This window comes from Ahaetulla prasina, chromosome 4 (genome assembly GCF_028640845.1).
Source record: "Ahaetulla prasina isolate Xishuangbanna chromosome 4, ASM2864084v1, whole genome shotgun sequence".
Taxonomy (NCBI): domain Eukaryota; kingdom Metazoa; phylum Chordata; class Lepidosauria; order Squamata; family Colubridae; genus Ahaetulla; species Ahaetulla prasina.
Genome location: NC_080542.1, coordinates 58,810,464 through 58,823,599, shown reverse-complemented (window position 1 = coordinate 58,823,599; position 13,136 = coordinate 58,810,464). Strand labels below are relative to the sequence as shown.

Below are 13,136 nucleotides of genomic sequence, written 5' to 3'. Positions count from 1 at the left end.
TAAAAGCCTGTGATGATTAGGCAATTCAGCTGGGATCGTCAGAGGAAAAAAAGCTTTTAAAGGTTTCTGACAATTCCAGCTGAGTTGCCTGATCGCTAGAACCTTTTAAAAACATTTTTGCTACAACCTCTTTGGCTGAAGAGCTTGTAGAAAATATGCTTTTAAAGGGTTTTGACGATCCCAGCTGAGTTGCCTGATCACCAGAACCTTTTTAAAGCATTTTTTATAACCTCTTTGGCTGAAGAGGTTGTAAAAAAATGTTTTAAAAGGTTCTGGTGATCAGGCAACTCAGCTGGGATCACCAGAGAAGTCTTTTAAAAGCTTTTAAAGGGTTCTGACAATCCCAGTTGAGCCGCGCGATCATCAGAGGCTTTTTTTTTTTACTTTTAAAAGCATTTTTTCGGCAGAAGAAAAAATGCTTTTAAAAGTTAAAAAAAAAAACCCTCTGATGATCGTGCGATTCAGCTGGGGTGGGGGGGCATGGATTTTTGCTACTGGTTCTCCGAACCACCCGCCGCCATTACACCCCTGCTTCCAGTGCCAATACAGATAATAGGGGGAGACAAGGGACATCCTTGTCTTGTACCTTTCTTAATGCTAACCTTCTCAGTCATATCTCCATTTAGCATCACTTTTGCAGTTTGCTTGAAATAAATCACTTCAATCATATTAATAAATCTCTCCCCAAAGTCCATGTCTTTTAATTGTGCTAGCATAAATTGCCAGTTCACATTATCAAATGCTTTCTGTGTATCTAGGAAGATTGCCATTTGTTTCTCTGGATGTGCTTCATAATACCCCAGTGTATTTAAAATTATTCTCATATTGTCTTTAATTTGTCTCTTAGGTAAAAAACCATTTTGATCTGGATGTATAAATTGATTTAAGAATTGTTTTAGTCTTTTTGAAATTATTGAAGCAAATATTTTGTAATGCACATTCAACAAGGATATTGGTCTATAGTTTTTTATCTGTTGTAGATCTGCATCTTCTTTCGGTATAAGAGTAATATATGTTTCCATCCATGAGTTTGGTACCTTTGCCTCTAACAAAAGTTCATTAAATACATTGGAATATTTGAAGTATTTTGTAAGTCTTTGTATAATTCTACTGGTAATCCATCCAGACCTGGTGTTTTGCCATTCTTTTGTCTCTTAATTGCTTCTGTTAATTCCATTATTGTTATATGTTCATCTAGCATTGCTTTCACTGCTTCAGGTACTTTACATAGTTCCGTTTTTTCTAAATATTGTTTTATTTTATCTTTTGAAATTGTCTCGTAATCATATAGTTTTTCATAGTAATTTGGAATCACTTTCTTTTTGTCATCATTTTGATGGTGAAAAGTTCCTTCATTATCCATTAATTGTTACTTGAAACACAGTTTACCAAAAAAGTGTTTTTTTGACTTAGAGAATTGGTCCCAATACACAGCTTCTTTGATATGCAACATTTCTTCAAACATTTGTATTATGGTTTACATAATTATGGTTTGCATAATACAAATATATCACCTGAACTTAAGGGTGTCTTGATGCTTGATTAGTTAATGAAATACAGAATACAGGACTGTTGCCTCATATCTATATATTATCTTTCTGCAGGGGTTAGTTCAGACAGAAGTATCTTTTGATACTTTGAGATCTTTTGGAGAAGACAGATAGGAAGAATTCATTCAGATTTGCTGCTATGCAAAAATATATACATTTCTTACTGTTACTTGTTTTGATTAGATTATATGGACAAACCCTTGGAAAAGCCATTGAAACTGGTGCTGAAAGTTGGAGGTAGTGAAGTGACTGAACTTTCAGGATCAGGACATGATTCCAGTTATTATGATGACCGATCAGATCATGAGAGAGAGCGACATAAGGAAAAGAAAAAGAAAAAGAAAAAAAAATCGGAGAAAGAGAAAGAAAAGCATCTTGATGATGAGGAAAGGCGGAAGAGAAAGGTAAATAGCAATTTCAAGTAATATATGTTGTGTTGCATTTTTAAATATGTTTAAACACTGTCATAAAATCATACAAGTGGAAGGATCCATTTTGTTCTAAAGGGATATAAACTGTATGTCAGACCTGCCCCAACCTGCCCTTAGGAAAGAAAGATCCTTGACTCCATTAAGTTGAAGCAAAAGGTTCTTTTACTAAGGAAGTTGGTTACAGTAAAGTCAGGCTTTCCTTTCCTAATGTTTTCTCATATGAAAAAGATACAGAAAAGATTCCCTTTTCCCGTCCTTGCTGTTACCAGTCTGTGCTTTGCCAATCAAAGCACAATCATATTGCCCATTTGTCCACCCACACACATCAGCCTTTGATGGCAGGAACTGACATTCTGCCCCCCTTGGAAAGGGACTTTAGTTCTGCAAAGGAAGAGAAGTGGGGAGGGAGAGGCACAGAATGTTTCCTCATTAATAATTGGTTCAATAGGGTTTCTCTGAGTAACATTCATGGAACTTTTTAAGTGATATGGAGGCTTTAATATGTTTGGAATCATTTACATTTAGTCTCATTTAGTCATCTAGTCTCTGATGGAGGAAAATCTTTCCATGCCACCAGAATGTCTCTTGACTTCAAAGTGTTACTCTCCCTCAATCATGATAGATCGAGAGGTAGTTGCACCTTTGGACTCAGGGAAGAATGACCTTTGGTTTCAAAAGACTGCAATGAAATACAGGGTGTACATGTTTGAGCATTTTTGGTAGTTCAAGTTTTACAGGCTGGGTTAATAATTCTTTTTAGGAGCAAACATCCAACATATTTTGGCCACAATTTTTTGGTTAGTTGTCTGGACTGGACAGTTTAGTAAACAGATAGACCTTATCTCCCAGTTTAAAGTCTTTAGTATTTGTGCACTTTTTTTTTTATAAAAAAAAAAGTTTTATTTTTACATTCATATCCAACAACGTATCCAATGTACAGTCATATACAATTAGTCGGCCTTGCCCAGTCACCCCCTCCTTTTAACTCTCTTCCCTCTTCTACCTTCTTCTACTTTCCAGACCTTCCTCCCCTTCTCTTACCTACATCCTCTCCTCCCTCCACCCTATACCTTCCTTCTCCCTCTTCTATCCCTCTTCCTTCCTCTTCTCCCTCTTCTACCCCGCTTCTCCTCTTTCCTACCTCCTACTCTCTCCTCTTTTCTCCCTCCCCACCATTCTAAAATGGTAGCTGGGCAGACCCGACTCTACATTAATTATATTTATACATCTTCAATAATCCCTGTACATTAACCATCACTCCATCCTCTACCCTCAACCTCCCCCAATTCTCCTCCCCCTTACGCCCCACCCCCGACTTCCCAGAACAAAATGCAGGGTATCAAAACTAACAATCATAATCCAAAATAAACCCTAAATTATAATCTCTAGTCACTCCACACATAATCACACTTTCAATTCCCCTCTCCTTCAAAAATATATCTAATACAAAATATTTCCTAAATTTACTCATATGCTGTTCGATATTTTTTTATCTGATACTTATTTTGAATATAATCAATCCACATTTTCCATTCTAAAATATATTTTTCTTGTGTATAGTCTTTCAAATAAGCAGAAATTTTTGCCATTTCTGCCAGATTTGATACTTTGAGTGTCCATTCTTCAATTGTAGGTAATTCTTCTTTCTTCCAATATTGAGCAATCAAAAGTCTTGCGGCTGTTATTAAGTTCAAAATCAATTTAGTCTCTATAGCTGTACAATCCATAATTATTCCTAGTAGAAAGAACTGTGGAGTAAACTTAATCTTCTTTTTCAGAATGTTCTGCATGATCCACCATACTTTAATCCAAAATGCTTTAACTTTTTTACAAGTCCACCATATATGGTAATAAGTGGCATCTTCACAATCACATCTCCAACATTTAGCCTGTACATTAGGATACATACATGACAACTTTTTGGGGTCTAAATGCCATCTATAAAACATCTTATAAAAATTTTCTCTCATATTTTGCGCTTGTGTAAATTTAACATTCCTCACCCAAATTCTTTCCCAAGTTTCCAACATTATTGGTTGCTGAAAATTTTGTGCCCACTTAATCATACAATCCTTAACCAATTCAGTCTCTGAGTCTATTTCTACTAATACATTATACAACCTCTTAATATGCTGTTGACCTTGATCTCTCATTTGTTTTAACAAATTATCCTCAGTTTGCTTAATACCTATTTTTTTGATCTAGTATTTGTGCAATTTTTATTGGCTTGCCTTTTGTATGTTTCTCTGGCTTCTCCAAAGCCTTTCTTAACACTGTCCAGGTGGTTTGTAATTGGGTCACCCATTCCTGGAGCAATGCAATTGATGGGGTGGCCTGAGGCAGTTCAGGGATAGATACAAAGTCTTATTCCTTGGCCACTTTAAATGGAGTGAACACAGTACTACTGTGTACTGAGTTATTATAAGAGACGTCCACAAAAAGGCGACCTCTACAAAAGGGTTCATCCAATGGTCCTGCTGTAATTTTCATATGGGGTAATTACAGTAAATGTTTTTCAAAAATCTTGGGACAATGAGGAATTACCTGAGGACTGGGAAAGAGCTGATGTGGTTCCCATCATAAAAAAGGAAGAAAAAATAGATCCAGGGAACTAAAGACCAATCAATCTAACATCAATATCTGGGAAGATACTGGAAAAGATAACAAAAAACCAGATCTGTGAACATCTAGAAACAAAGTTATAACTTGTGGGTGTGTTAAAAATAGATCATGCCAAACCAATGTTATTTCATTCTTTGATAAAGTGACTAAATTAGTAGACCAGCAAAATGCTGTGGACATAGTATATTTAGACTTTAGCAAGGCATTGGACAATCTAGACCAGGGGTCACCAACTGGTGTCTGTGGACTTCTGGTGGTCTGTAAGAAAATTTTGGTGGTTCACAGAAAGATTATTTGCATTTTTTATATTGCACTAAATACTATTTATCTTTTTAAAAAATTCATATTAGTGATCTGCGGGATTTAAAATTATGAATTTGGTGGTCCCTGAAGTCTGAAAGGTTGGTGACCCCTACTTTCTAAACTAGAAAAATGTGGGATAGACAGCTTCACCCCCAGATAGATTTGTAACTAGTTGACAATCCATACTCAAAGTGTAGTCCTCAACAATACTACATCTACATGGAGAGAAATAAGCAGTGGGGTACCACAAGATTCCATCTTAAGCCCAGTACTCCTCAGTATCTTTATAAATGATTTAAATGAGGGAATAGAAGAGGAACTCATTAAATTTGCAGATGACACTAAGCTGGCAGTAATGGCCAACATTCCAGAAAACAAGCTCGGGATCCAAAAAGATCTTGACAGACTTGAGCAATGAGCCATATCCAACAACATGAAATTTAATGTGGAGAAAAGCAAGCTTTTACACCTGGGAGGAAAAACCAAAGGTACAGGTACAAATTAGGTGGGACCTGGCTCAAAAACAGTAACTGTAAAAGGGACCTTGGAGTCCTACTGGACAATTACTTAAACATGAGCCAGGAGTATGTGACAGCAGCCAAAAAAGCTAATACAATCCTTGGGTGTATAAACAGAGGTATAGAATAAAAATCATATGAAATATTACTACCAGTTTATAAAGCTTAGCAAGGCCACACTTGGAATACTGTATCAGTTTTGGTCACCACATTACAAAAAAGATATTGAGACTTTGGAAAAAGTGCAAAGAAGAGCAACTAAGATGATTAAAGGCTTGGAGACTAAAACATGAAGAATGGTTGCAAGATTTGGGTTTGGCTAGTCTAGAGAAAAGAAGGACTGGAGGGACATGCTAGCAATATTCCAGTATTTGAAAGGCTGCCACAAAGAGGAAGGGATCAATTTATTTTTCAAAGCCCCAGAGAAACATTGTCAAGAAACAATGGATGGAAACTAATCAAAGAGAGAAGCAATCTGGAATTAAGGAAAAATTTCCTAAAAGTAAGGACAATTAACCAGTGAAACTTGCCTTCAGAAATTGTGAGTGCTTCATCACTGGGGGGTTTTAAGAAGAGATTAGACAATCAATTGTTTGAAATGATATAGGTTCTCCTGCTTGAGCAGACGCTGGACTAGAAGACCTCCAAGGCCTCTTCCAGCTCTATTTGATTGATCTGATTGATTGATTGATCAATTGATTATTAATATAGCATCTGAGGTACTGGTCCAAGCCCCATTGATATGTTCACAGCCACCATTAGTAGCTGGATGATGCATGAAAGGGAACCCCTGAGAATTTCCCAAAAGTTTTAGTAATTCTTGCCAAAATCGCAAAGTGAATTGGACTTTGTGATCTGAGATGATCCACTCTGGAGCACCATGTAACCGGTAAACATGCTGCATGAATAGTTTAGCCAAAGTGGAAGCAGAGTGGGAGGTAACAGATGCACCTAGTTGGAAAATATGTGGGTTATCACCCAAATTACTTTGTTCCATGAACTTTTGGGCCGTTCTACTATAAAGTTCATTGATATCTCTTTCCATGGAGTTTTTGGTTCTGCTACGGAATGAAAGACCCCAGTGTCTTCCCTTGTTGCTGTTTGGTAGAAGCACAGGTAAGACAGCTGGCTACATAGTTTTCTATGTCATTTTTGAAGGATGGCCACCAAAATTGCCACTTGACAAGGTGCAGGGTTTTTACGAACCCAAAACGTTCCACCACTTTTGAATTATGGCTCTGTTATAGGACTAACAACTGATGGCTTTCTGGGATGTACAGTTTGGCCGCCACCCAACTAGATCATCCTGCAGTGTACATTCATTCTTATGTACCTCGTACCATTTGTCTTCCCCTAAAGCTGCTCTCAGGGTGTTCTTTATATCATCAGTTAGTTGGGCGTTTAATTTTGCCTGCACTTGGGTGATGACTATTTCCCTGGAGGAGATGATTGTCTTATTTACCTCTGGCTCCAGCCAGTGGACCGTCGGTGTGGGCTCTGCTTGTGTGGCTGTGGTTTTGGTTTTGGCACCTCTTTTTACTTGGGCAGAGATCTCTGCCATCCATGGTTTAGCGAATATTTGGATTGCGCCAATCTCCACTTCTTCTGCTAGAATGTACCAATGATAGAGAGTGCAGGTAATATAGATCTTGTCCCTCAGCCCTTCTTGAAAGCAGCCAATCAAGATGTCTTTTGGCTAATCAGTTAACCAGCAGGTCAGGTCATGGAACTCTTGAGTGTACTTGCCCGCTCCTCTCTGTCTCTGGCTGATGGGTTTTATGCAATCTCTGGCTTTTCGGTTGGGCAAGGAGTCCTTGAAGCGCTTTCTATGGGTAGTCATGAAGCAATTGAAGTTTCTCAGCTCCGGGACATTGTCATTGTGGAGAGTGTTCATCAACTCAGCCATCAGCTGCTCCAATGCCATGGTCATGCGCCACTCCTTGGCCAACTATTTCTAGACCATACTCCTGCATGTAGGTCCAGATGTGCACCCTGAAGAACCCCATCTTGCTTGGGGTCTCCATTGAATTTTATACCAAGGGTGGGTGTCTTGTGATCTCTCTGTCACTCAGGAGCTGATTCCGAAGCCAGGGCAAGTTGGATTGCACAGTGCAGGGGCGTTTTTTTCTCTTGAATGTCTAATTTAGGCTCACTTCAGTCTACCACACAGCCTTGAACAGTGAGAAGACTTATCCATCTGCTCCAACAATATATGAGGTACTATTGTACCTATGGCCAAGACAACTGACCATCATTGGCAGAATGTTCTTATAAAAACTCTAACACATCAATTTCAATAATACCCTTTCAAGCTCATATGGAATATACCCAAGAATATTAGCAATAGCAATAGCACTTAGCTTTATATACCACTTCATTGTGTTTTGTAGCATTTTCTAAGCGATTTACAGTATCAGCATATTGCCCTGAACAATTTGGGTCCTCATTTTACCAACCTTGGAAAATTGAAAAGCTGAGTCAACCTTAAACCAGTTAGATAGAACTCCTGGCAGTGAGCAGAGTCAGCCTGCAATACTACACTCTAACCATTGCCCCACCATGGCTTCTTTTACTGCCATAGAAGATTTCCATTTCTGGCCTTCAACTCCCAGGCGTGGAAGAGAAGGGACTTTCTAATGTTATTTCTGTGTCCAGCAACTGCCGCCTGACTCATTGACTATTTCAGAAGCAGATAAGGAGATTTCCTTTGAGGAAGTTTCACTGGCTTCTTAACAAGTTTTCATGGGAACTCAGACTATGAAGAGACTATGCAGGAGGGGGAGAGCATCTTCAAAGAGCCCATGGAGGAGGAAGAAAGCCAAGTTGGAAGGGGGATGATGTAAGAGAGGAGCAGACTGAACCTGAGGGTGAGATCAAACAGGTCATCAGTTTATAGTCACTATCCTCCACAAGAAACACAAGTCTACTCCCCTCCCTTGAACTCTGTGGGGTCTTATCTATTGCATATTTGATTAGACTGTTAGTGTATCAGATTCTTGTGTATAGGTTGCATGTAATAAACTCTTATGGAAGGTAATGACTCGGTGATTAAAGACACAGGGCTTGTCAGCTGGAAACTCGACAAGAGTGCCATGTGATAGGCTGAGCTCCCCTTACTTGCCCCAGCTCCTGCCCACCTGACAGTTCGAAAGATGCAAGTGCAAGTAAATAAATAGGTACCATTTTGATGAGAAGGTAATAGTGTTCAATGTGCCTCAGCATATAGTCATGCTAGCCACATGACCAAAGGAATATCTTTAGACGATGCTGGCTCCCTCAGCTAGGAAATGGAGCACTGCCTCTTACAGTCAAATACAACTGGACAGGGGAAACCTTTACATTAATTACCTTTTTGTGCTTTAAACTCAACTTCTATTAATAATTACTTGTGCTTGACAAAAGTGATTCTTATTATAATGCAAATAAAGTAAAGAATGTGTGCTTATGCAAGTCTATTGAAAAACAGTCTACACTAGTCAAGTGCTCCGTTACCAAAGTATACTCCTCCAAGAGGAACTGTGTAAGAACTTTATACCAGAAGAAATATACAACTATACAACACCTTTGTTTATTTGTTTGTTTGTTTATTAGATTTATATTGCTGCCTATTCGCCCATGGCAACTCAAGGCAGCTTACAGAATATAAAAAATTACATTTAAAAACAGTAAAACTCATAAAAATTTGAATAAATTAATGTAATAAAATCACCCCTGACCCCCACCTCCTGGCCCAACAACAGCCAATCACATGAGCCATTTAATGGACTCCATCCCGCTCTGAGTTCCCCAGGCCCGTTGGCAGAACCAGGTCTTCAGCACCTTCCGGAAGAGAATTAGGGTAGGGACCATTCTAATCTCTGGGGGAATGAGATTTCAGGGAGATGGAGCCACCATGGTGAAGGCCCTTCTTCTGAGTCCCACCAGGTGTATCTCCCTTGGGGATGGGACCCGCAACATTCCCTGCCTCCTCACTCTAATGGGTCAGGTACATGTAATGGGCAAGAGACGGTCCCTCAGATAACCTGGTCCCAAGCCATGAAGGGCTTTAAAGGTGACAACCAGCACCTTGAATTGCACCCGGAAGCAAATCAGCAGCCAATGCAGCTCCCAAATAAGAAGTGATATATTTGCACACAGGGGTCTGCACAAAATGGTGTGGGCTGCTGCATTTTGCACCAACTGGAGCTTCCAGATGCTCTTCAAGGGCAGCCCCATGTAGAGTGTGTTGCAATAGTCAAAACAGGAAGTGACTAAGGCATGAGTGACTGTGAGTAGGGATTGTCGGTCCAGGAAAGGGAGTAACTAGTGCACAATTCGCAGTTGCGCAAAGGCCCTCCTGGCCTGGACTCACCTCTTTGAGCAGGAGTCGTGAGTCCAGGAGAACCCCCAGATTACGCACAGGGTCTGTCAGAGTAGTACCACCCCATCCAAGAGCAAAGGTGGCAACGAACCCCAAACCCAGAGCCACTCGGTCTTGCCAGAGTTTAGTTTCAACCCATTGCTCCCTATCCAACCCCTAACAGCCTCCAGGTACTCTGAGAGGGAGGTCACTTAATTAACTACGGGCTGAGATATACAGCTGAGCATCATCAGCATATTGGTGATACCTCAGTCCATGGTGACGGATGATCTCACCCAGTGGCTTCATATAAATGTTGAACAGGAGAGAAGAGAGTACCGAGCCCTGTGGCATCTGCATAGTAGTGTACATAGCATCTTGTAACAAAATGGATACTTACATAAGTTTATCATAAGTCTCTGACCAATCAACCCATTAAAGCATAACCAATACAAGCTGTGAAAAGGATAACACGGGTAACATTATCATATATCAAAAACATCTCGGAAACAACCAACAAACTATTACAACCATAACAAACAAACTTACAAGTCCTCCAAAACAAATCAAAGACCCAGCAGATCAAGAAAAAGAAAAAAGAGTATTTTGTAACTTTCTACAGGACTTTACAACTACTATTGGACAGGCTAGCATAGTATATTCATAAATACCAACTAGCAGTCAGAAGACACCATAGAAACTCTTTAATTTCACAACACATGGACGGACTCAACCATAGTTTCAACTGGGAAGCTGTGAGCATCCTAGACTAAGCTAAATCCAAAAATGCTTGGAAGCTTGACATTGAGACAAATTAGCCATCAACAGACATATAAAGATAAACCACATTTAGACCATTCAAAAGAGACAATAAAAAAGTTTTTAAAAAATCCAAAACACATCTTCTCCAGCAACCTAAACACAGATAAGCAGATATTTTACTAAGTAAGGAGAGCCAGTTTGGTCTAAAGGTTAAAGCACCGAAAGCAGAGACCGTAAGTTTAAGTCTTGCTTAGCCATGAAAACCTGATGGATGACTTTGGGCCAGTGATTCTCTCTCAGTCCAGCCCACCTCACTGAATTGTTTTGGGTGGGGGGAGAGAAAGGGGAGGAAGGGGCATTGGATATGTTAGCTGCCATGTTTGTTATTGTTTGTAAAAATAATAAAGGCAAGAAAGAAAGGAAGAAAGAAGAGGGAGAGAGGAAGAAAGGAAGGAACAAGAATATAAATAAAAGAATGAATGAATGAATGAAATGAAATTATTAGCATCAGATAAATCAAGCAGAAAACAATACCCTCTTTTTCAAGAAGAAAACCACATCTCCACCAATACTGTTAAGGCAATATTGCATATAAGCAAATACCACATTCACTAGCGTTGATGATGCCACTTACTACTTAGTTGGGTAATGAAATGTTTGTGAGCAAACAACTAAATTCAATATCCATGTCTAATTCTTCAGAAGGCCAAACTTTTATCTCGTTTCTAACTGTCCATCATTTTTCAACTTATCTTAAGTTATACCTTGCCTACATTTTGGTTTCCAGATAGGCAATCTCTGTTACTAAGTTAATTCCTTTTCATCTTGGGTTTGAAGTGGAAAGAATGTGAATTGACTTTCTAAATGAGATTATAAATGAATATATACTGATTTTTAAACTCCATTCTTTCCACATTTTTCATTATATACTGCTCTTGATGACAGGAGATAAAATATTTTTGTCCATACTTTATATCTTCTTTGAGTTCTATTTCAACAGCCATTGAACTGTTTCTGAGTTATTTTGTTTTCTTCTTTACAAAAACTATTATCATCATATGGGATCACTTCAACTAAAGGAGCAGATAGCAATGACTATTGTTCCCATTGCTGCAGTTTCCTTATCTACAGTATGGTTGGAGAAAGCGTATCTAACAATATCTCAGTGCTTGTTTGCCTAGAGGTCAGTAAAATAAGGACCCAGATTGTTGGGAGCAATATGCTGACTCTGTAAAGTGCTTAGAGAGGGCTGTAAAGCACTGTGAAGCAGTATATGTCTAAGTGCTATTGTTATAAGCTACACGGTTGAAGGACCCATTTTTTCTTTGAAATCTTATAGTGACTCCCAGTTATTTCTGCTGTCAGTTAATATAATTAAAGTACTTGCTAATCTTTATATTATAGTAATAAATGTTTCCTATATATATATATATATAATATGAAAATATTGACCACTTTTTTTAATATCAGGAAGAGAAGAAAAGAAAGAGAGAGAAGGAACATTGTGATACGGAGGGTGAAATGGATGACTTTGATCCAGGAAAAAAAGTGGAAGTTGAGCCACCCTCTGATCGTCCAGTCCGGGCCTGTAGAACTCAACCCAGTGAGTAATTTAGATTTGGTGTATCAGTAATGTCAGTCATGATGATGCATTTATAAAAGTCATGGAAAATCTTTAATATGTATGTTAAAAGTGACATGCCATGGTACTTTGGATGACACCAGGATTTACCAATACCCAACAACTATTCTGAAAAGCATGCCCCATTCTCATATGATTTTTAGTAATTGTATGAGAATGGAATGTGCTCTCATGAGGGCTCTGGACCCTCCAGAAGTTGTGTGTGAGGGCTGTGCTCTTTCATAGCATCCAGAGCCTCTGAAACCATGTGAGAGGGGAATGTGCTTTCATGCACTTTTGGAGACTTTAGAGGCTGCAGAAGGGTATTCTCCAAAACCAAGAGCGAAGGCCTCATGTAACCAGTGACAGTTTTGGATAGGCTAGAGCCTCAATAAAAAGAGAAAGAGAACACTACCAAAGGTAAGGAGTGTGTATTAGATCCTAAGACCACAAGGCAGCCTTTTTGATGTCAGTGGTGGCTTTAGAGCTGAAGTAGAGGCCCAGATCTTTACTTCAGGTCCAGCCTCAGTGCTACTGCCAAGCTTGTCTCAACTTAGATGTTTAGGAAAGAAAGACCCTTGACTCCATTCTTTGAAGTGAAAGGTTCTTTTACTAAAGTCAAGTGGTTACAGTGAAAGCAAAGCTGGATCTGAGTAATCCTGCATAAAAGTTGCAATTTTCCCCTTCCTCTGGCCCAGTCTATCAGTGTCCAATAGTATTTCTTTTTGATGATTTGGGAACAGCTTTGAAGGTTGGCGCCTTCAGGTTTTGCACACTATTCTTGGGCTTCATCCTTGATCAGCCAGTTTAGTCCAGCTCAATAACTTTTTCCTATCACCCTGGCATTTTATGCCATGTCCTAAGATTCCCTATCCTTGCACATTCCCATGCCCAATTCTTACTTCCCCTTCCTTGCATTTTATGGTAGGATTCCAGTGAAGGGAGGTATGCTGAAGGTGGGAGGTCTGACATTCTGCCCCTCTTGAAAAA

The 13,136-nt window shown here is 39.1% G+C and overlaps 1 protein-coding gene across 6 annotated transcripts in view; it reads left to right on the top strand.

The window, feature by feature from the left end:
- BRD9 (bromodomain containing 9) overlaps positions 1–13,136 on the top strand; it is an 84,736-nt gene that overhangs the window by 11,620 nt on the left and 59,980 nt on the right. For all 6 annotated transcript variants that reach the window (XM_058180784.1, XM_058180783.1, XM_058180786.1 and 3 more), the window contains exons 2-3: positions 1,734–1,954; positions 11,996–12,128. In XM_058180784.1, coding sequence (XP_058036767.1) covers positions 1,734–1,954; positions 11,996–12,128 — 354 coding nt within the window. The remainder of the gene's footprint in view (positions 1–1,733; positions 1,955–11,995; positions 12,129–13,136) is intronic.